At 39.4% G+C, this 22,623-nt stretch overlaps 1 protein-coding gene across 5 annotated transcripts in view; it reads right to left on the reverse strand.

Moving 5' to 3' along the window:
- Window positions 1-22,623, reverse strand: part of OSBPL10 (oxysterol binding protein like 10) — a 297,293-nt gene that overhangs the window by 143,368 nt on the left and 131,302 nt on the right. For 2 of the 5 annotated variants that reach the window (XM_037008628.2, XM_073222471.1), the window contains exon 4: window positions 14,089-14,280. The exons of the other annotated variants lie outside the window; for them this stretch is intronic. In XM_037008628.2, coding sequence (XP_036864523.2) covers window positions 14,089-14,280 — 192 coding nt within the window. The remainder of the gene's footprint in view (window positions 1-14,088; window positions 14,281-22,623) is intronic. 5 annotated transcript variants of the gene reach the window in all.

Here is a 22,623-nt window from a genome sequence, read left to right on the forward strand (position 1 = left end):
TCTTCCTGAATGCATCCCCTCGAGCAAGGGAAACAAAAGCAAAAATGAACTCATGGGACTACATTCAACTAAAAAGTTTTTGTACGGTAAAGGACACCATCAACAGAATAAAAAGGCATCCTATGGTATGGGGGAATATATTTGGATATAACATGTCCGAAAAGGGGTTAACATCCAAACTATATAAAACAACTTACACATCTCAGCACCCAAAAAGCAAAAAACCCGATTAACAAATGGGTAGAGGATATGAAGAGATAGTTCTCCAAAGAAGAATTTCAGATGGCCAACAGACACATGAAAAGATGCTCCAGATCACTAGTCATCAGGGAAATGCAAATTAAAACCACAATGAGAAATCACCTCATACCAGTTAGGATGGCCAGCATCGAAAAGACTAAGAACAACAAATGCTCGTGAGGATGCAGAGAAAGGGGTACTCTCCTACACTGCTGGTGGGAATGTAAGCTAGTTCAACCATTGTGGAAAGCAATATAGAGGTTCCTCATAAAATTCAAAACAGAAATACCATTTGACCCGGGAATCCCACTCCTTGGAATTTACCCAAAGAATACAACTTCTCAGATTCGAAAAGACATATGCACCCATATGTTTATCGCAGCACTTTTTACAATAGCCAAGATATGGAAGCAACCTAAGTGTCCATCAGTAGATGAATCGAAAAAGAAGAGGTGGTTACATATACACAGTGGAATACTATTCGGCCACAAGAAAGAAACAAATCCTACCATTTGCAACAACATGGATGGAGCTGGTGGCCATTATGCTTAGTGAAAAAAGCCAGGCGGAGAAAGACAAATGCCAAATGATTTCTCTCATGTGAGGAGTATAATAATGAAGCAAAACTGAAGGACCAAAATAGCAGCAGACTCAGAGACTCCAGGAATGAACCAGTGGTTTCCAAAAGGGAGGGATGTGGGAGGATGGGTGGGGAGGGAGGGAGAAGGGTTTGAGGGGTAATATGTTTAGTACACATGGTGTGGGGGATCACGGGGAGAACAGTGTAGCACAGAGAAGGCATGTAGTGGATCTCTGGCAAATTGCTGCACTGATGGTCAGTGACTGCATTGGGGTATGGGTGGGGACTTGATAATATGGGTAAATGTAGTAACAACATTGTTTTTTCATGTGAAACCTTCATAAGAGTGCATATCAATCATACCTTAATAAAAATTTAAAAATTTCTTCAAAAGAACTAAAACAAAGATGCACTTGCTAAAAATGTAAGTAGATAATATTGTAATATTTTTGTTTGTCCATTTTGTTCTTTTAATTTATTTATTTTTATTTTGTTGAAGAACATTATGTTTACTAGGCTCTCCCTTACCCCAAGTCCCCCCCACAAACCCCATTACAGTCACTGTACATCAGCATAGCAAGCTGCTGTAGAATCACTACTTGTCCTCTCTGTGTTGCAAAGCCCTCCCCTTTCCCCTACCCCCCACATTATAAATGCTAATCATAATACCCCCTTTCTTCTTCCCCACTCTTATCCCTCACTACCCTCCCATTCTCCCCAGTCTCTTTCCCTTTGGTAACTGTTAGTCCATTCTTGGGTTCTGTGATTCTGCTGCTGTTTTGTTCCTTCAGTTTTTCTTTTGTTCTTATACTCCACAGATGAGTGAAATCATTTGGTATTTGTCTTTCTCCACTTGGCTTATTTCACTGAGCATAATGCCCTCTAGCTCCATCCATGTTGTTGCAAATGGTAGGATTTGTTTTCTTCTTATGGCTGAATAATATTCCATTGTGTATATGTACCAACTCTCGTTTATCCATTCATCTACTGATGGACACTTAGGTTGCTTCCATTTCTTGGCTATTGTAAATAGTGCTGCGACAAAACATAGGGGTGCATCTGTCTTTTTCAAACTGGAGTACTGCATCCTTAGGGAAAATTCCTAGAAGTGGAATTCCTGGGTCAAATGGTAAGTCTATTTTGAGCATTTTGAGGAACCTTCATACTGCTTTCCACAATGGTTGAACTAATGTACATTCCCACCAGCAGTGCAGGACGGTTCCCCTTTCTCTGCAACCTCGCCAACATTTGTTCTTGTTCGTCTTTTGGATGGTGGCCATCCTTACTGGTGTGAGGTAATATCTCATTGTGGTTTTAATTTGCATTTCTCTGATAACTAGCGGTGGAGCATTTTTTCATGTATCTGTTGGCCATCTGAATTTCTTCTTTAGAGAATTGTCTGTTCAGCTCCTCTGCCCATTTTTTAATTGGATTATTTGCTTTTTGTTTGTTGAGGAGCATGAGCTCTTTATATATTTTGGATGTCAAGCTTATATCGGATATGTCATTTACGAAAATATTCTCCCATACTGTAGGGTACCTTTTTGTTCTATTGATGGTGTCCTTTGCTGTACAGAAGCTTTTCGGCTTGATATAGTCCCACTTGTTCATTTTTGCTTTTGTTTTCCTTGCCCGTGGAGATATATTCATGAAGAAGTTGCTAATGTTCACATCCAAGAGATTTTTGCCTATGTTTATTTCTAAGAGTTTTATGGTTTCATGACATACATTCAGGTCTTTGATCCATTTTGAATTTACTTTTGTGTATGGGGTTAGACAGTGATCCAGTTTCATTCTCTTACATGTAGCTGTCCATTTCTGCCAGCACCATCTGTTGAAGAGACTGTCATTTCCCCATTGTATGTCCATGGCTCCTTTATCGAATATTAATTGACAATACATGTTTGGGTTAATGTCTGGAGCCTCTAATCTGTTCCACTGGTCTGTGGCTCTGTTCTTGTGCCAGTACCAAATTGTCTTGATTACTATGGCTTTGTAGTAGAGCTTGAAGTTGGGGAGTGAGATCCCCGCCACTTTATTCTTCTTTCTCAGGATTGCTTTGGCTATTCAGGGTCTTTGGTGTTTCCATATGAATTTGTGAACTATTTGTTCCAGTTCATTGAAGAATGTTGTTGGTAATTTCATAGGGATTGCATCAAATCTGTATATTGCTTTGGGCAGGATGGCCATTTTGATGATATTGATTCTTCCTAGCCACGAGCATGGGAAGAGATTTCCATTTGTTAGTGTCCCCTTTAATTTCTCTTAAGAGTGACTTGTAGTTTTCAGAGTATAGGTCATTCACTTATTTGGTTAGATTTTTTCCTAGGTATTTTATTCTTTTTGATGCAATTGTGAATGGAATTGTTTTCCTGATTTCTCTTTCTATTGGTTCATTGTTAGTGTATAGGAAAGCTACAGATTTCTGTGTGTTAATTTTGTATCCTGCAACTTTGCTGTATTCCGGTATCAGTTCTAGTAGATTTGGGGTGGAGTCTTTAGGGTTTTTTATGTACAATATCATGTCATCTGCAAATAGTGACAGTTTAACTTCTTCTTTACCAATCTGGATTCCTTGTATTTCTTTGTTTTGTCTAATTGCGTGGCGAGGACCTCCAGTACTATGCTGAATAACAGTGGGGATAGTGGGCATCCCTGTCTAGTTCCCGATCTCAGAGGAAAAGCTTTCAGCTTCTAACTGTTCAGTATAAAGTTGGCTGTGGGTTTATCATATATGGCCTTTATTATGTTGAGGAACTTGCCATCTATTCCCATTTTGCTGAGAGTTTTTATCATGAACAGATGTTGAATTTTGTCAAATGCTTTTTCAGCATCTATGGAGATGATCATGTGGTTTTTGTCTTTCTTTTTGTTGATGTGGTGGATGATGCTGATGAATTTTCGAATGTTGTACCATTCTTGCATCCCTGGGATGAATCCCACTTGGTCGTGGTGTATGATCCTTTTCATATACTTTTGAATTCGGTTTGCTAATATTTTGTTGAGTATTTTTGCATCTACGTTCATCAGGGATATTGGTCTGTAATTTTCTTTTTTGGTGGGGTCTTTGCCTGGTTTTGGTATTAGGGTGATGTTGGCTTCATAGAATGAGTTTGGGATTATTCCCTCCTCTTCTATTTTTTGGAAAACTTTAAGGAGAATGAGTATCATATCTTTTCTGTATGTCTGATAAAATTCCAAGGTAAATCCATCTGGCCCAGGGGTTTTTTTTCTTGGTTAGTTTTTGATTACCACTTCAATTTCTTTGCTGCTAATTGGTTTGTTTAGTTTTGTGTTTCTTCCTAGGTCAGTCTTGGAAGGTTGTATTTTTCTAGGAAGTTGTCCATTTCTCCTAGGTTTTCCAGCTTCTTAGCCTATAGGTTTTCACAGTAGTCTCTAATAATTCTTTGTATTTCTGTTGGGTCTGTCGTGATGTTTCCTTTCTCATTTCTGATTCTGTTGATGTGTGTTGATTCTCTTTTTCTCTTAATAAGTCTGGCTAGAGGCTTATCTATTTTGTTTATATTCTCGAAGAACCCACTCTTGGTTTCATTGATTTTTTCTATTGTTTTATTCTTCTCAATTTTGTTTATTTCTTCTCTGATCTTTACTATGTCCCTCCTTCGGCTGACTTTAGGCCTCATTTGTTCTTCTTTTTCCAATTGTGATAACTGTGACGTTAGACTATTCATTTGGGTTTGTTCTTCCTTCTTTAAATATGCCTGGATTGCTATATACTTTCCTCTTAAGACTGCTTTTGCTGTGTCCCACAGAAGTTGGGGCTTTGTGTTGTTGTTGTCATTTATTGCCATATATTGCTGGATCTCCATTTTAATTTGGTCGTTGATCCATTCACTATTTAGAAGCGTGTTGTTAAGCCTCCATGGCTCACAATTTATTTCTAGTTTTATACCTTTGTGGTCTGAAAAGTTGGTGGGTAGGATTTCAATCTTTTTGAATTTACTGAGGCTCTTTTTGTGGCCTAGTATGTGGTCTATTCTGGAGAATGTTCCATGTGCACTTGAGAAGAATGTGTATCCTGTTGCTTTTGAGTGTAGAGTTCTATAGATGTCTATTAGGTCCATCTGTTCTAGTGTGTTGTTCAGTGCCTCTGTGTCCTTACTTATTTTCTGTCGGGTGGATCTGTCCTTTAGAGTGAATGGTGTGTTGAAGCCTCCTAAAATGAATGCATTGCAGTCTATTTCCTCCTTTAGTTCTGTTAGTATTTGTTTCACATATGCTGGTGCTCCTGTGTTAGGTGCATATATATTTATAATGGTTATATCCTCTTGTTGGACTGAGCCCTTTATCATTATGTAATGTCCTTCTTTATCTCTTGTTACTTTCTTTGTTTTGAAGTCTATTTTGTCTGATACTAGTACTGAAACACCTGCTTTTTTCTCCCTATTGTTTGCATGAAATATCTTTCTCCATCCCTTGACTTTTAGTCTGTGCATGTCTTTGGGTTTGAGGTGAGTCTCTTGTAAGCAGCATATAGATGGGTCTTGTTTTTTTATCCATTCAGTGCCTCTATGTCTTTTGATTGGTGCATTCAGTCCATTTACATTTAGGGTGATTATCGATAGGTACATTTCAGGCTTTAGATTTATGGTTACCAAAGGTTCCAGGTTACTTTCCTTACTCTCTAAGAGTCTAACTTAACTCACTTAGTATGCTGTTACAAACACAATCTAAAGGTTCTTTTCTATTTTTTCCTCCTTTTTCTTCCTCCTCCATTCTTTATTTATTAGGTATCAGATTCTATACTTTTTCTCTATCCCTTAATTGGCTTTGGGGATAGTCAATTTAATTTTGCATTTGCCTTGGAATCAGCTGCTCCACCCTTCCTACCATGATTTTACTAAGTCTGGTGACAGCTATCCACCCCTAGGAACACTTCCATCTGTAGAAGTCCCTCCAAAATAGACTGCAGAGATGGTTTGTGGGATGTAAACTCTCTCAGCTTTTGCTTATCTGGAAATTGTTTAATCCCTCCTTCAAATTTAAATGATAATCTCACCAGATAAAGTAATCTTGGTTCGAGGCCCTTTTGCTTCATGGCATTAAACACATCATGCCACTCCCTTCTCGCCTGTAAGGTTTCTGCTGAGAAGTCTGTTGTTAGTCTGATGGGCTTTCCTTTGTATGTGATCTTATTTCTGCCTCTGGCTGCTTTTAACAGTCTGTCCTTACCCTTGATCTTTCCCATTTTAATTACTATGTGTCTTGCTGTTGTCTTCCTTGGGTCCCTTGTGTAGCGGGATCTGTGGATCTTCATGGCCTGACAGACTATCTCCTTCCCCAGATTGGGGAAGTTTTCAGCAACTACCTCCTCAAAGACACTTTCTATCCCTTTTTCTCTCTCTTCTTCTTCTGGTATCCCTATAATGCGAATATTGTTCCGCTTGGATTGGTCACACAGTTCTCTCAATATTCTTTCATTTTTAGAGATCCTTGTTTCTCTCTGTGCCTCAGCTTCTTTGTATGCCTCTTCTCTAGTTTCTATTTCATTTGTTGTCTCCTCCACCATATCCAACCTGCTTTTAATACCCTCCATTGTGTTCTTTAACGATTGGATCTCTGACCTGAATTCATTCCTGAGTTCTTGGATGTCTTTCCGTACCTCCATTAGGATGTTGATTATTTTTATTTTGAACTCCCTTTCAGGAAGAGTCACGAGGTCCATATCATTTAAATCTTTCTCGGGAGTTGTATTAACAATTTTACTCTGGACAAGGTTCCTTTGGCGTTTCATGTTTGTATATGGCGCCCTCTTGTGTCCAGAAGCTCTATTCTGGAGCTGCTCCACCCCTGAAGCAATGTCAGGGGTCGCAGGGGAGTAGTACTGGGGGTAGGAAAGAGCTGTTCCCTGCCTCCTGGCTCCTGTGCCTGTCTCCACTGCCTGAGCCAGTGGGCTGGGCACACAAGGATAAGTTTTCGTCCCAGAGCAGCCAGATATGGATCCCTGCTTTCCACAGCAGCCGGAATCCCAGTCTCCCCAGGAGCTCTGCCTGTATTAACTTTCCATCCCAGTAGTCATGCGAGTCTCATGAAAGCACCATGAAATGTAGGTTGGTGCTCCTAGGGCAGATCTCCGGAGCTAGGTATTCAGCAGTCCCAAGCCTTCCACTCCCTCCCTGCTCCAGTGAGCAGGAGAGCTGGGGTGGGGGAAGGGCTCAGGTCCTGTGGAGCCACAGCTCTGGTACATTACCCCGTTTGGTGAGGTCTGTTCTTTACTCCAGGTGTGTGCAGTCTGACACCGTCCTCTTTCCTGCTGCTCTCTCAGGATTAGTTGCGCCAATTAAATTTTCTAATTGTATCCAGTTTTAGGAGGAAGCCTCTGTCTCTCCTCACACAATGCCATCTTTAATCCTTCTGATCTCAATATTGTAATTTCTTTGGTGACAGATGGTAATGATGCTTATTGGGGTGAGCATTTAATAATGTATAGAGCTGTCCAATCATTATGTTGTACACCTAAAACCAATACTGCCTATCAACAATATTCCAATTAAATAAATAATTAAAATGTAGACAGATAGAAAGTGTGCCGGGAACTAAGAATAACCTAAGCACATCTGGGAACAGAGTTCATAATACAGCTGGGCCCAGGCTCACCACTGCTTTTGCTTTGGGGTGATAACTAAGCCAAAAACATGCCACGGGGCAAGAAACTCTGCCTCAGCAGAAGTTTTTAATCGAATCTGTGGAGGAGTGTTTCCTAATGGCTGTGATCCCTTTCACAGGGAAAGCAGTCATTTACTCAAATTTTTATTGAGCACCTACTATGTGCTAGGTGCTATGCTAACGGATGAGGAATAAAGAGGTTTGAAAACATAAAGTACCTCTAGGTAGTGGGACAAGAAGCGTCAGACAATAACCAAGGAAACAAATACTGGCCTCATTTCCAAATGTAACAAGATAATGCAAGAGAATAGTTTGGCAGGAGAGTCACTGAGGGGCCAGAAGGAATCCGTGAGGAGTGGAGACCAACTGGGAAGCGTGACTTGCATTACAACCAGCCAAGCTGGAGCCTGCCTTTCAAGGAAGTTAAGAACACCCATGTTGAGGGCCAGAACACCAGGAACAGTTCCAGCTCCCAGGAGCCAGGCAGCTAGCTCTCTTGGAGTGACTCTGCCCTCAGCCTCAGCCGCCCCCTCGGTCCCCATCCCACCCAGCCATGATACAGCAAGCTGAGCAGCCGGAGTCTTCTCCCAGGGCAGGGCGCTCGGAGACGACATGCTGAGGGCTGATGGGGGCCACAATCTCACTATTTTGCCTTTACTGTTGTTCACCTGAAATGCTGTTAACATCACAATCCAGTGACTCTCTAACTGTTCTCAGAAGGCCTCCAAGGTGCTTCGTGGACCATACAAATGTCCGTGTCAAATTCCATGGGTACAGAGGCTCATAAAAGATTGTGATGGTGGTTGCAAATACTATCCTAAGTCACCGGCTTCATAATCAATAAATGCCCATTTTACATTCTAAAGTTACTCTGCATTTTTAAAGCACCACTTTTACACAGCAAGATCCATATTTTTATTTGAAAACCACAATCTACTGCTTTAAAAACATTTGGAAATCACTGGTATTAACTAACTGCACATTACAATTTTTGAAAACTGAATTCTGGAGCTGATTTATTTTGAGATGGAAAATTGCTGCTAAAAAATGCATGCTAGGGGTTACTTGTCATTATTTATTCTAAAAGTACACAGGAGAATTAATTTAGGGCATTTAAAGAAAATAATCATTCTGTTCACATAAAGGATTAATGCAATTTATACCCTCACTGTGGTTTCCCTGGTGATGGGCTGGGCTGTATTCAATGCTGCCAGGACTGACTGCTACCTTAAAATTGATCAGCTAATAAAATTTGTTAGGGTGATGTTTGACAGTTACTGCTTCCACAGCAAAGTCTGTACATGAATCAAGGTTTCTAACCAAGCATTCACTCCATCCACGTACACCAGGATCAAACCAAATCATACTGAAGCAAGAGAATATTGAGTCAGTATCGGTTATACAGATGGCACCTTCATTAAAGGATCTTCCCTTGTATGTGTATTAAGTAAATATGACAGTGCAATGCAAGGAGAAATGTATATGAATTCACATCGCTGGAACCCCAGAAACATACATCTCGCCCACATGTTATACTCTGTAAAAGGTTTATTTAAAACCACAGTAAATGATGCAGCCTCAACACAGTTTATCTATCCAGTATAAACCAGTCAGCAAACAGCTCTCTCTTCAAAAGGCTGTGTGCCTGGAAGCAAACTATTTAACAATAGTTTAAGAGAAGGATAATTCCTATCCGTCAACAAATTATCATTTAAAGCTTCATTAAACCTAAATTTATGCCTCACACACACCCACTGCAATTCAATAGCATGACCTTTTCCATCATCAAGCAACAGAATCCAGACATGGTCTCCCTAGTGAATTAAGCATTTTTTTTTTAAATCTCAAATGTCACAACTAATGGGTGTTCCTGTCAAAGCCATGAGAAGCCGGGCTCTACAGAGCTTATTCTTTTTCTCAGATATGTGCTATGCCCACACCTATTATCATATTGGATATGGAAAAAAAATTTTTGCACCTACTTTCTTTGGAGAATTTTATCTCTAACACCTTCACCACTTTCCTTGGTCACAGCGTCACTGAGGTGCACATCCACCCAAAGCCATGAGAGTCAGAGGAGACCTGTGAACACCTGACTCCACCCTCCATCAGCCAACAGTCACTCCATAGTTAGCAACCATGAGCGCCTTCACACTCTGCATCTGAAGCCCTCTAATTGCTAGAAAATGAGTCCTTAACTCAACACCCCCAACCAACATGCCTAGCAGTTGTCTTAGAGCTACATGATGCAAAGGTGAGTGTGAGACAAGGCTTTCAGCATGAAAATCCAGTGTCTGGCACACAGTGGGGGCTCACTTAGTACCTGAAGAATGAACAGAGGCGTGACCAAGTGAGCAAGCTCCCAGACCAGGCAGTGCCGTCTCAGAGCAATACACTGCAAGCTGCCTGTGGGAAGCACACAGATATTCAATTTGCCACTAGGCACATTTAAAAAGGTAAAAAGAACCAGGTGAGATCAACTTCATTTTCCCTAACATAAAAATATTTTCATTTCCACACACTATGAATATTAAAACATTATTAAGCATTTTTTTTTGTATTACGTTTTTGAAATTCAGTGTGCATTTTACATCTCAGTTCAGACTAGCATGTTTTGAACACTCATTAGCCCCAGGTTAGTGGTGGCTGCCCCAGGGGAGAACAGGTGACAAAATGTTTCCATCATGGCGGGAATCTGTCTGGGCCCTGTATCACCCCACAGAGAGAGGGGGAGTCAGTGCACCGTCAGGATGAGGACAAGGGCTGATGGCAGGAGGCCAGGCAAGGGAGGCAGAGGTGACAGGCCACAGGAGGCCGTGTTTGCCATGCTGGAGAGTATGACCTTTATCCAATGGACAGTGGGGAAATCAGGTGATAGGACCAAAACAGAAAAATTAGTGCGTTTAAAAACACAGATTCACGGGCTGGAATCAATCCATGATGAACTCTCTTCCAATCCAAGATAAAGTATTAAGAACAAGGAAAATGTATCATGTTTTTTGTAGAACATATATTTATTCCACGCACTGAATGGCCCTTTATTCTAAGATTATATGCCTTGGGTGGGGGAGACATTAAATGTGCTCTTAGGAGATGGTAGTGACCATACCTTGTCACTGTGCTTTAAAAATATCCTTACTGTGCAAATTAAAAATTTGCAACACTATGTTGCTCCTAAAATTCTATTTCTAGATTTTAGTTTGCATGTAAAATCTAACATTCTGGGCCACCAACTTTAAACAATTTCTGGATATTATTATGACTGACTTGGGTCCAGTGTGTGCATTTATTCTATACCCTTATTTTCTTATTTCACATACACACGTCCATGTAGTAATACTTCCATGGCTTTTATATAAAGTTGCTATACAGCAATTCACTATCTTAAGTATGTTATTGTTTATTTAGTCATTCCCATGATATTTCATATCAGAACTACTACTTATTAGCATGAATAGCTTTAGTCGGATTAACTTTCTTCTTCTACCTATAATTTCACAGATCTTTCCTCAGAACATTGTTTCCAATGGGGAATTTATGGGTCAGTGGGCACTGAACGGCTCTGTTTTGTGTTTAGTTCTTAACAGACATCACCAGACTGTAGCAAAAAACCTATATGCAGTGCTGCCAATATTTCTTAGTACCCTAAATGATAATGGGGTGTAATTATTTCTGGTAATTTCATAGACAAAGTAGTCTTAATTTAAATTTTGTGAATCGCTAATAAAGATATGCCCCATGATAAGATCATGTCTCAGATTCCCTCTATGAGCCTCTCCAAGCCGCCACTCCCAGAGAGGACTCTGGGTACTGACCTTATGAATCTCAATTCTTTATATTTTGGATGATAACCACTTAATCTTTTAAACTGTGCCATTATCTTCACCCATGCTATGGCATTCCATTTAATATTTATTCTGTTGCCTGTGGCTAGGCTATTTTTCTTTTATTCTTCAGATAGTTGGGCACATCTGTCTTGTTTATGATGATCTTTTCCATTGCTTCAGTGGTCATAAGTTTATCTTCTCGGTACAGCTTGATTAAAAATACTATTCCATTTTCTTCAACTTATTTTACAGATACAGTGGAATCCAAAAGCCAAGTCCTGTATATTTTGAAATTAATATACTTTTATAATCTGCAGAACTTTCAGGTATGAGGGAAATTTTCCCAGCTCATTCCCAAGGTAGAACTGTCCACTTCATAAAAGGACAGATGTCACAAAAAAGCTACCCTTCTCCAATCAGGAGGAAAGCTGGACATAACATTTGACAATCAAAACTTTCAGCTCTTCCTTTAGAGGTTTAGCACCCCTCAATTCTCTCAACTGCCAACATTTGTATATACATCTCAACAAGCTCACTTAAAATTAATTTTCAGCAAGAAAGGTCATCAATAAACAACAGCAGTCACTATAAGAGGTATATATCCTTTTGTTCAGGAGTACAAAAACCAAACCAAAACAGCTATGGAGGCAGTTCACCTAATTATTTTTCATGTAATGAAACTCTCGCAAAACTTCAGTAATTCCCCCACCCAGATGGAAAATGAAGAGAGATCAATATAAGGAAAAAATAAGCATTTGTAATTGCCTACAAAAATCATACTATAGAAGTTTTGCCTATCTATATATGTCACCCACATAGAAAAGAAACCAACCCAGAAATAAATCCACTACTAGGTTAACCATGGTTATCTGAAAGGTGGTTAAGGATTGTGGGTAATTTTGATTTTCCTTAGATTTCTTTTGAAATATGTACTTGCTTTATAGACTTCATATAACTGAACATTTTTATATGCACATACACAGAGAGTGTACTTTTGTTCTTTTTTTAAAAAGTGACTTTTAAAAAAAATGGATGTAGAAAAGAATTTGGTATTAGATTGCATCAAATGCATTAGATTGCATCAAATGCTAGAGTACCTCAAATTTTATTGAGGCCTCTGCTCACTCAATACAAGCACCTCCCCCACCTTTTGTCATAGTACCGGGATTCCTATCTTTACTTACAAGGGTCAGTCTATCAGAGATTCATTATAACAGAATTACAAGAATTCTTAAAATACCATCAACTTTCAACTTGATGATTGTCTCTTTTTTTTCTTCTTTTCAGTCTCTAAAGTACTTGCAAAAAACATCTGCAATGGGGTTTCCATAAAAGTGACATGTTAATATTGTGGTTAAGCCTTTCTTTTTAAGTCCTTATTTGTTAGATAAATATTGAAGCATTTACAGGCAAATGATAAAATGATACAAAATTTATAATTTCCTTAAAATACTCCAGCAAAAAAATAAAATGGAGGGAAAGAGATGAAACAAGGCCAACAGAAAGCTGAAATGAAGTAGGGTAATGGGGACCACTATTCCATTCTACTTTGTGTAAAAAATTTTCTATAATACAGTTTTATGAAAAAGTGCTATGAAAAATGAAAAGCAATAGGCATGTACAGCCATTCCGCATATCTTCCAACATATCAAAATTAAGCTAATAGCTAAATACTTTTTCTAAGATACATCAGGGTGATTATTTTAAAGGAAGCATTTGACTCTGTACCTTTTACTAGGCAATATGGAGTATATGCATGTATAAATCTAACAAGAAAAAGAATATCTTTCATATGCATCTATAGATTTGATTTAGAAGGTTTCAGATTTTATGTCTTAGGCCAGAATTAGACCAAGACAGCCAGCCCATGACATTTAAAAACTAAAATGAGATACATGCTGCCTCAAGCAGCAGCAAGACCCCAGTCTAGGAGGCCCATTCTCCTGCTAGACATGGAGGAAGGACTCTACTACTCTTCTGGGAGGACAAGCTGGTCTACACACAAGTCAGCTGCAAGGCAAACAGCCTCAGCACTCAACAGAAGTCAGGCAACCGAGACCAACATCATTTATTTTACACAGTCTGTTCTCGATAATAGTTGCAAAGGATGATATAAATGCTAAGGATCTGGGATCCCCAAACGGATGACTTCCCAGTGTATTAATAGTAAAAACAAAACATAACAGCACCCACATTCATAAGCACTGACAGTTGAAGGGCTTTTTCATCTGCATGATCCCAAGGGATCCTCTCATTTCCCTGGAGAGGTTGGTAAGTCCTATATTATTTCCATTTTACAGATGCAGAAACTCAGGTTCAAAGCTTTAAAGGACTTGCACGCAAAAAATAGTCTTCTGACTCCCCAGGACAGTTACTACCCTCCCCACCCCCTCAAAGTGAGTCTGGAATGGTCAGAAGGAGGTAAGTGCTCAGACAAGTCAAGCAGGCAGAAAAGGGGAAATCAGCTCTGGGCTAACACTTTCTGAGTTTGAAAACCACCTCAGTCACTTCCTGATTACCCATGATTTTGAGCTGTCTCTTCTCTGCTGTGAGCATGGAAACTAACTGACTATGCTTCCTTCTGCAAACTTGTTTCTGTGGGCTTGCTTTCTCTGCTTTCTGAGCTCTGACAGGTCTCCCAACAAGTCGTTTAACCTTAGATACAGAAGCAATTATTTTTGTCAAACCAGGGGCAGTTGTTAAGGCCATGTGCCTGGGAGGTTTGTTGCTGGCCCTGTCTCTGTGTTGGCAGAGCAACAGTCACAGCCCTGGGCTCCCGTGGACCACTTAACCTAGTAGGAGAGCAAAGCCTACCTCTCTGACTTCATGAAGCTGGCCGGAATACTGACTCTTGGCTCTTCGGGCAGCTGCAGGCGACTTGTGATGCGTGATTGTGACAACACCGGGGGCCCCCGCACCGAGGTGTCTCTGGCTACAGGGAGACGCAGAATTGGGTGTTCCATGGGGGAGCAAAGTGAGACTTCGGCTTCGGGAGCTTGGAGTAGTCTAGAATAAGCAACAGGTGTCAAAACTCAACAACCAGCCTGCAGAACACAACTAAGTGGTGGCTTCTATTTATTCTGGACCTCTTAGTACTTCCCCTTCCTCTGTTTAGAAGAATGAAAGCACAGGGGAGGTATAAACACACCAGATGCCCAAGTCCCATACTGACTCACTTAAAAGAGACAATCTCCATTAACTTTCCTTCTGGTCTTATCTCCACTGTGTCTCCTCAAACCATGGCCAGAAAGAGCTACTAAGGGTCACCCCATGCACCCTGGACCCTCCTGGATCTGTGTCTCTGCACCTGTCAGCTCCTCCTACCACGTCCTTCCCCTCCTGGTTGGCACACTTCAGCTGAACCTTCAATACTCAGCCCAGTGTTTCTGCTGTGGACAACATCTCTCTGCCCATCTCAGCCTCTCTGTGCTACTCTAATTCCAGTGCCTTGAGATTACACTCATTGTCCAACTACTTTCTTAGGAGGTTCTTGCAAACTCATCTTTGTATTCTCCAAGACCTGGCATACAACAATTGTTTAACTTATTAAGTATTTAATATACATTTGCTGCCTGAATGGATTTAGTAAGTTATCTACCAATTAATCCCCATTTGTTAGTGCAGTGCTTAAATTTCATCCTATAACAATATGTAGTTGACATAACAAATTGGTATATGATAAAAGATGGCATCTCAACTTAGTGGAGATGAATTTTTCAATAACTGGTAATGGGATGACTGGGCAGCCATCTGAAAACAAAGTTGGATTCACCTCTCAGTTCCATCTGATCCCAAATGGATCAAAGACATAAGAAAAACAAGACAAAAAATACTAAAGGAAAACATGTCACCTCAGGGTAGAGAAGGCCTAACAACTCAAAATCCAAAACAGAACAAAAACAATAAATTCGGTTACCTAAAACTTGAGAACTTAACACGCAGGAAACAAATTTTAAAAACCTACTCCCACCACCACCCAGCCAAATGATCCACCAGGAAAAATGTTTTCAACTTGTTTCACAGACAAAAGGCCCATCATTCTACTTTTTAATTAGGAATATAGCTCCTAGAAATTGATAAAAATACGAAGCTATTAAAATATGGCAAGATGTGAACAGACAGTTCACAAAACAAATAAAAATGGCCCTTAAACCACTGGAAAAAATCTTCATCTGTACTCACAAGATAAATATAAGCTCAAATCACATTTAGATTCCACCTTTCACCCATGAGACTGCAAAAACCCAGAAGTATGAGTATGCACAGTCTGTTGACAGGATCAGAGAGAAATGGGTTTGTGGGAGCAGAGAGGGCAAAACCCCTGAGGCGGGCGACCTGATAGGACCTGTCATGGTTACAAACTCACTTCCTGTGATCTGGCAATGTGGCATTCGGGAATATATTCTCCAGTACACTTGCGACCAGGGGAAATGGCGTATGTGCCCATTAGTCACTGCAACAGTGGGTTTAACGGCAAAGGATGGGAAACAACCCAAATGTCCACCCATATGACAGGTTAAAAAATTCTGGTGCGCCCATGTAATGGAATACCATCAAGGTGTAAGAGAATAATGAGAAAGGTCTCTGTGAGTTGGTCTGGGGAAAAAAAAAATCTCTGTACTATATAAGCAAGTGAAAAATGCAAGGGGCAGAGTGCTTTACAATATGCAAAATTCTGTGTCAAAATGTGGAAAAGGAGGACTTTTGTGGTTGTTTAAAATCATTGGTTCAGCACACAAAAACAGAAGAATGCATGCAAAATTTAAAAGGTGCCTATTTGTGGAAAAGCAGGGAATGAGGGGCAAGGAGACTTTTCACTGTACAGTTTTTTTACACTCTTTCATTTTGAATCATGTGAATATATTACCAATTCAATTTTTTTTGACTTCTACATAAAATTTACATTCTAAATGTTCCTAAACTTCACTTCGGCTTGAGGGAAGGCAGTTAGATGATACGTTGGATTCACGGCAGTTTCTGTATTTCAATTATCAAATAATTACTGAATACCCACGTGTGCCATGGAGAATATCTACTGCATTGTGTCAAGGAGAAATAGACGTATGAGACCCTCCTTCACCACAGATGCTTATGGTTACTGCTGCACATGTAAGACACACAAACACAGAAAGACACACACTCACACTCACAGAGTAAGGAAGTGTGTAACAAGGTGTTAGTTTGGTAAGACAGCCAGAAAATGCAGAAGTGAGGAAGAGAAAGATCAACGTAAGCTGACCTCAACACAGAAGACTGTTCCGAGGGTGCAGGGCTGAAGCCTGAGTAGGATTTGGGAAGACAGATAATGGCAGCAATGGACCAAGCAACCGAGTCAGTATCTTCAAAGCTGTCTTAGCGTCATCAACAGTTACAGCTTTAAAAACTGTCCAGTGTTAATGATCAGTAATTTTCAACTCACAAAGGGGTTGGGAAGTGGGGTGGGAGCCAGGGTAGAAATCAGGATTTTACATTACCTTGCAAGACCACAGTAGCTGTAGCAGTAAAGTGTCTCTGGATCTGAACTTGGACATGATCAGTAGGGACACAGATCAAGTTGGAAAGCAGTGCATTGCTTTTAAATAACCGTCCTATGCAAGTAATTGGAGACACTTGCAAGTTTGCCTAAGCACTAAGAGTCTACTGGAATCCATTTTGATTGTTTGGGAGACTTGTTTTGACCCACGAAAAGGCAGATTTTTCACTGGGTTTTAAAGCCAGCCAGCCAAGTTTCACTCCCCAGCTCTACCAGGCTCTAGCTGTGTGACCTCTGGAGAGTTATTTCAGCTTTTTTATTAAGCATCAATTTCCTAATCTTTAAAAAAGGAATAGTAATATTGACCCTTAAAAGCCATCATGAAGATTAAATCAGATCATGCACATAAAATGCTTAGCACAGTGCCTGGCATGCAGGAGCCGGATGGCCACCATTTTGCTTCTTTCCTTACATTGCTTAAAATTTGATCAATGAAGACCTTATTGATTCTTTTAAATATTAAAAAAATCACTTAGCACAAAATTCTAAGCAATCACTGATCTGTTCCTTATTTTCTACGGGATCAAAGTGGTGATGATGTACAAAATTATAATTAAATTTTGGACTGAAGAACCTATGTGGTCAGCAATTAAATTGCAAGACTTAGGGGGAAAACTACATTCCGAGTAGAATGAGAACCCATCAGAAGCCAGAGAGGAAGACAGGTCTATGGAGATAGCCCCTTTGCCTGTAGCAGTCTCACTGAATATGGCAATAAATCAAAAAATTCACCCAGAAGCCAATTACTCCCCTGTGGATGCCTAACCCCATGATCATTTCTTAATGGGCTGTCATTTGAATTCACAAGCAGTAGGTCTGAGTCGAAAACCCTTTAATTTCCCATTAACTGTGCAATTCTCATGGTTTAATTCATACCCATGTCTCTTCTCAGGGTAAATATGAGTTTAAAAAGTCTCACTCTTGGTAAATCCTGCAGGTGATCAGGCATCAGGAGAAAAAGGAAGAAAAGGCAGAAAACTGCAACCACAATTAACATGCTCTTCCCAAAACACAGCCGGTCTAAAATTTCCAGGTTTTGTTAAAATTGTGTTTGCTATCATACCCACTCATCCTTGCTACTAATTTGAAATGAAATACATCAGAGTAAGAGGAACAACATGGCAGGTTTTTGCTCCAAATATTTACTTCAACGGGGGCGACTAGAAATGCCAAGTCTGCCATCTGTGGAAAATTCTGAATCAAGGGGAACTGCTTCTGTCCAAGAATTAGATTCACTGTTACCTACAGAAGTTGCCCCTTGCGTCCTTCCCACAGCAAGTGCCTGCGAGATAAATGGATGATGCCAGCAGACACAGTGTGGTAGCAGGGAAGAACATGCTGATGCTCAGATCTTATCCAGGCATTTGACATGCAATCAGGTTTGTTGGTTTTTCCCTACATTCTTCATCAGATTCCTAAATTTGCCATGGTTCCAAGAAAGGGACACACACACACACATACCCTATGTATTTATTGGCTGAAACTGGCAGGTCTGGAAAGGGAAAGGAAACATGAGAAAGAGTATGTCCAGCTAGGAAAATGAGACAATGAACCAAGAGATAGTGTCTAGACTGGGAAGGTCAGAGCAGAACCAATGGACTATCTAGAAGCTTCCATTACATCCCACTGTCTAGAAGAGCAGCAAGAGGACATAGTCATAAAAGAAAGTTTCAGGGAGTGGGGAGGAGCACATTTTCTCAAGCCAATAGTTTGAGGGCAAATCTTAGCTCTAACACTCATGAGCTGTGTGGCCTAGCAAGGTAATGTGATGTCCTCCCCGCTGAAACTTTTAACAGTGCCTACACCTCACTGGGTTGCTGGAGAAGGAAATGAGAAGAGGCAGGTAAAGCACATGTCACATAGTGAGCACACAGTACATGTGGTCGTTACCTTTCATAAATTAATAAAATGAGGCCTTCAGGAACCAAGCAAGGGGAACAGCTGAGTGTTCCCAGAAATACACGGACTTAAAGACTGTTTCCTAGACAGTGCCTTAAGCAGACCCCAGCCTTACCACTTCCTTAATGTAAAAAAAATAAAAGAGAAATCATCCTAATTACAAAAAACCAGTTTGCTTCAGAGAAAAAGTACATTTAAAATATGATTTCACATTTTCAAAAGCCCATCTGTTGTAGAATGGAAAGTGCCTACAGATAACTCAAAATGCAACATGGGCACCAGAAATAAAGAATTCATTTAAATAAACAGTGGGCAATTACCTATCAATTTTTTTGGAATAAAACATAAAACCCCAAATTGAAAAGATCATCAGCTGGTCCTAAAATCCTCTTAAAACACATACCAAAAGTTTACAATTAGACTTGAAGCTGAAATTTAAAAACTAAGGAGTAGAGGGAGAATATCTTAAATATATATTTGTAGCAACCACTTCTACAAATTGTTCTGATAGGAAAAATTGCTGAAAGTCAATTAATTATAACAACATTCGAACAACATTTAATTCAGAGCATATTTTCCTCACTTCCTTGAATTCTTTCACTGTGAAGGAAAAAAACACTGTATTTCAGAAAAAAATAACCCAAGGGAGGTAGAAAAATCAAACCATCCTGGTTATGAATTTTGAAAATCAATTTTAACCAACTAAATCCATTTCATTACATTCCTTCCCTCTTCCTCTAAAAGAAAAAAAAATTACTATACCATTCCTAAATATGTGAAAGCTAAGCATATAAATTGTGGCTTATTCTTTTTCTTCCAGAAGTAAACATACCTCAAAATCAACAAAAAAAGGAAAAGCATAACAGTTTTTAAAATAGAGCATTCATGGCCTCAAAATTATTCAGAATTTTGTTTTCCAGATTGTCAACATCTGAATAAAATGTGCAGTGTTTTTTAAATGAATCCATTCCCCTATTTTGTTTAATAGCTTCACATGGACCTTTTCATTTGCCCTTCTTTTGCTTGCATTTTTTAATATTCCGTTCTCTCAAGCTTTAAACAGATGTAAAGTAGGAATAAGATTTTTTTTTAACTGGGACATTTTCCAAGTTCATTCCCATGATTAACTTTTCAGAATTATACTTAGCTTTACTTTTCCAAATTCCTGTCTTCTTGTAAAAATGGGAGTTTCAACTTTAAGTTACCAAGCCTAGGGAATTTATTTCATTGTCATCTGCATATCTTTAGTTTATCCTAAACATTTTCCTCTAACTATATACCAACACCCTCTTAAAATATACACACAAATGCGTACAAACATGTGCAAAAGAAAAAATAGTAGTTTCCCCCAGACAGGCAGTTTCTAACTTGATTATAATCATTTCATCCTGAACTCGTGATTACACATGCAAATATCAGCTCTTTGAAAAACTTCAGTGCAAGCAAATGCATGTACTTCCATTTCCTGCAAGTAGAGGAGGAGAAAACCTGACATTTTTAACTTGCTGTTTCTCTCAACATTTTCAGTCTCCAAATAAATTCTGCTGACTCTTCTCTAACAGCTAACCCAACTTCTCCAGAATCCAGAATCCCTAACCCCCAGAATTCCTAACCCATGCTCTGGTCCAGACTCTGTCCAGCTTAAGCTTGAAGATGGCCAAGTGGGCTTAAAGCACTGGTCTCACGCATTTGGCCTCCTCATCACACACCAGCCCTTTTCCCTCCTGCACTCAGCTTTTGCAAGTCTTCCAGATGCAACTAGACATCGTTATGTACGACTTCAAAACCTTCCACATATCCACCCTCTCAGCTTTTGTACCTCCCATCCACATCTTTTGTTTGGGAGCATACCATTCCAAGTACTAAGACTCCCTGGGAAGCTTTATTCTGAAACTGTGAAGATTCCATCTTTCTACTGACCAAGCCCAGAATTTTAGAGCTAGGAGAAACCTCCTTTTATAGATAGAAAAAATATAGCCTCAAAAAGGTAAAATAACATATCAAAGTAGGGCCCAAATTACAAGTTCACTAAAATTCAAATTATCTCATTCAAAATTCACTAAAAAAGTCTGATTTCACAGACTCAGTCCCACCAGTGGCCCTTCTCAATTAAACAATGACTTAGTCATTTAAAACAGGATCTAACACAAGGTTGTTGTTAAAATGTTTGCTAGAAAGCAGGAAAGCTGATATCCATTACACATTTCTACTCTTCCTCTTAGCCAAAACTCCTTCCCTCTCACCTACCACCATAAAACAGAGACACAGCACTCCTTTGAAAACAGGATAATGGCATACTATATGCCCTTGTAAGTGTGCAGATTCTCAAAGAAAATAATTTTATTTTACACGTTGTTTGTAAATAACAAAAACCCAAGGCTTTTTAATGCCAAATCACCATTTTAATAGAAAAAAAAATCTGAAAATAGGGACTAGAAAGACATTCCTTTAATTAGTTAATATCAAAAAACCTAGAGCAACCACAATACTTAACAGAAATTTTAATTTCATTGCTTTTAGTTTCAGAAACAGGTAAGGATTCCAGTATCACTACCATTTCACAAAGTACTGGGGCATTTGCTAACAAAACAGGACAGAAAGAGAAAAGAAAAGAAAGAGGTAGAAGAGGAAGAAAAGGAGCAAAAATGTAATTTATAATAGATGTGATTACTACAAAAAATAAAATGAGTCCAGCAAAGTTGCCAGATATATGATAAACTTAGAAAAGTCTACAGCATTCCCCTATATCAAGAATAACCAAATAGGAAATATAAAATAGTCACAATAGCATTAAATTAGTATAGGAATTAAAACAGTAAGAGGTACATAAGACCTTTGTGGAGAAGAGTTTTTAAATCTATGAAAAGAAATCAGTGAAGAATTAAGAAAATGGAGATACACATACCAGTTTAAACAACATAATATTGTAAAGATGTCAGTTCTCCCAAATTATTATATAATTATTCTAGTAAAAATTATAGAAGAATTTTTTGAGCAAATAAACAAATTTATTCTAATATACGTGGATGAATAAAGGTTTGTGAAGGGCCATGTTAAATTTGAAAAAGGAGAGGGAATCACCTTACCACCAGGTAAATACAGTTGACCCTTGAACAACACGGTTTGATCTACACAGGTCCACTTAGATGTGGGGCTTTTTCAATAAATATTTTGGAAATTTTTGAGGATTTGCACCAATTTGAAGAACTCATAGATGAACCACATAGCTTAGAAATATTGAAAAAAACAAGAAAAAGGTATGTCATGAATGTGTAAATGTATGTCGATACTAGACTATTTTATCGTTTACTACCACAAAATACACACAAATCTCCTATAAAGAGTTAAGATTTATCAGAAGTTAAACACTTTACACATACACACAGAGCTTACCTGAGTATATGACACCATTCGGACAACAGAAATGCAAATGTAGGGATGCAGTATTATATTTCAACTCCATGAAATAAACTGTCATGCTCACTGTACTATGGTAATAACTTCGTGGCCACCTCCTGTTGCTGTTGCGGAGAGCCCACATGTTGTGAGTCTCCAGTTAAAACAGTGTGACACTAATCATCTCGGCAGGAGCAGCTGTCCCACAGGTGAACTGCGGTTCTAGCGTGATATCCAGGTTCTCGCATATTTCTCACTGTGTCTCGTGCAAGAGCACAAGCCTTGAATAACACCGTGGAGCCCAGGTGAGGTGCCATGAGTTATGCTGGACATGCTCCCAAGCAGCAGAGGAAAGTCATGACATCACAAGAGAAAGTGGAGTTGTTTGATGGGTACCACAGTTGAGGTCTGCAGCTGAAGTTTTTGCCCTTTCAAGGTTCATGAATCCAGCATAAGGACCATTAAAGAACAGAGAGGAAAGTCGTGAAGCCATCACTGCAGCTCCACCAGCAGGCAGGGAA

Source organism: Manis javanica, chromosome 15, assembly GCF_040802235.1.
Source record: "Manis javanica isolate MJ-LG chromosome 15, MJ_LKY, whole genome shotgun sequence".
In the NCBI taxonomy this organism is placed as follows: domain Eukaryota; kingdom Metazoa; phylum Chordata; class Mammalia; order Pholidota; family Manidae; genus Manis; species Manis javanica.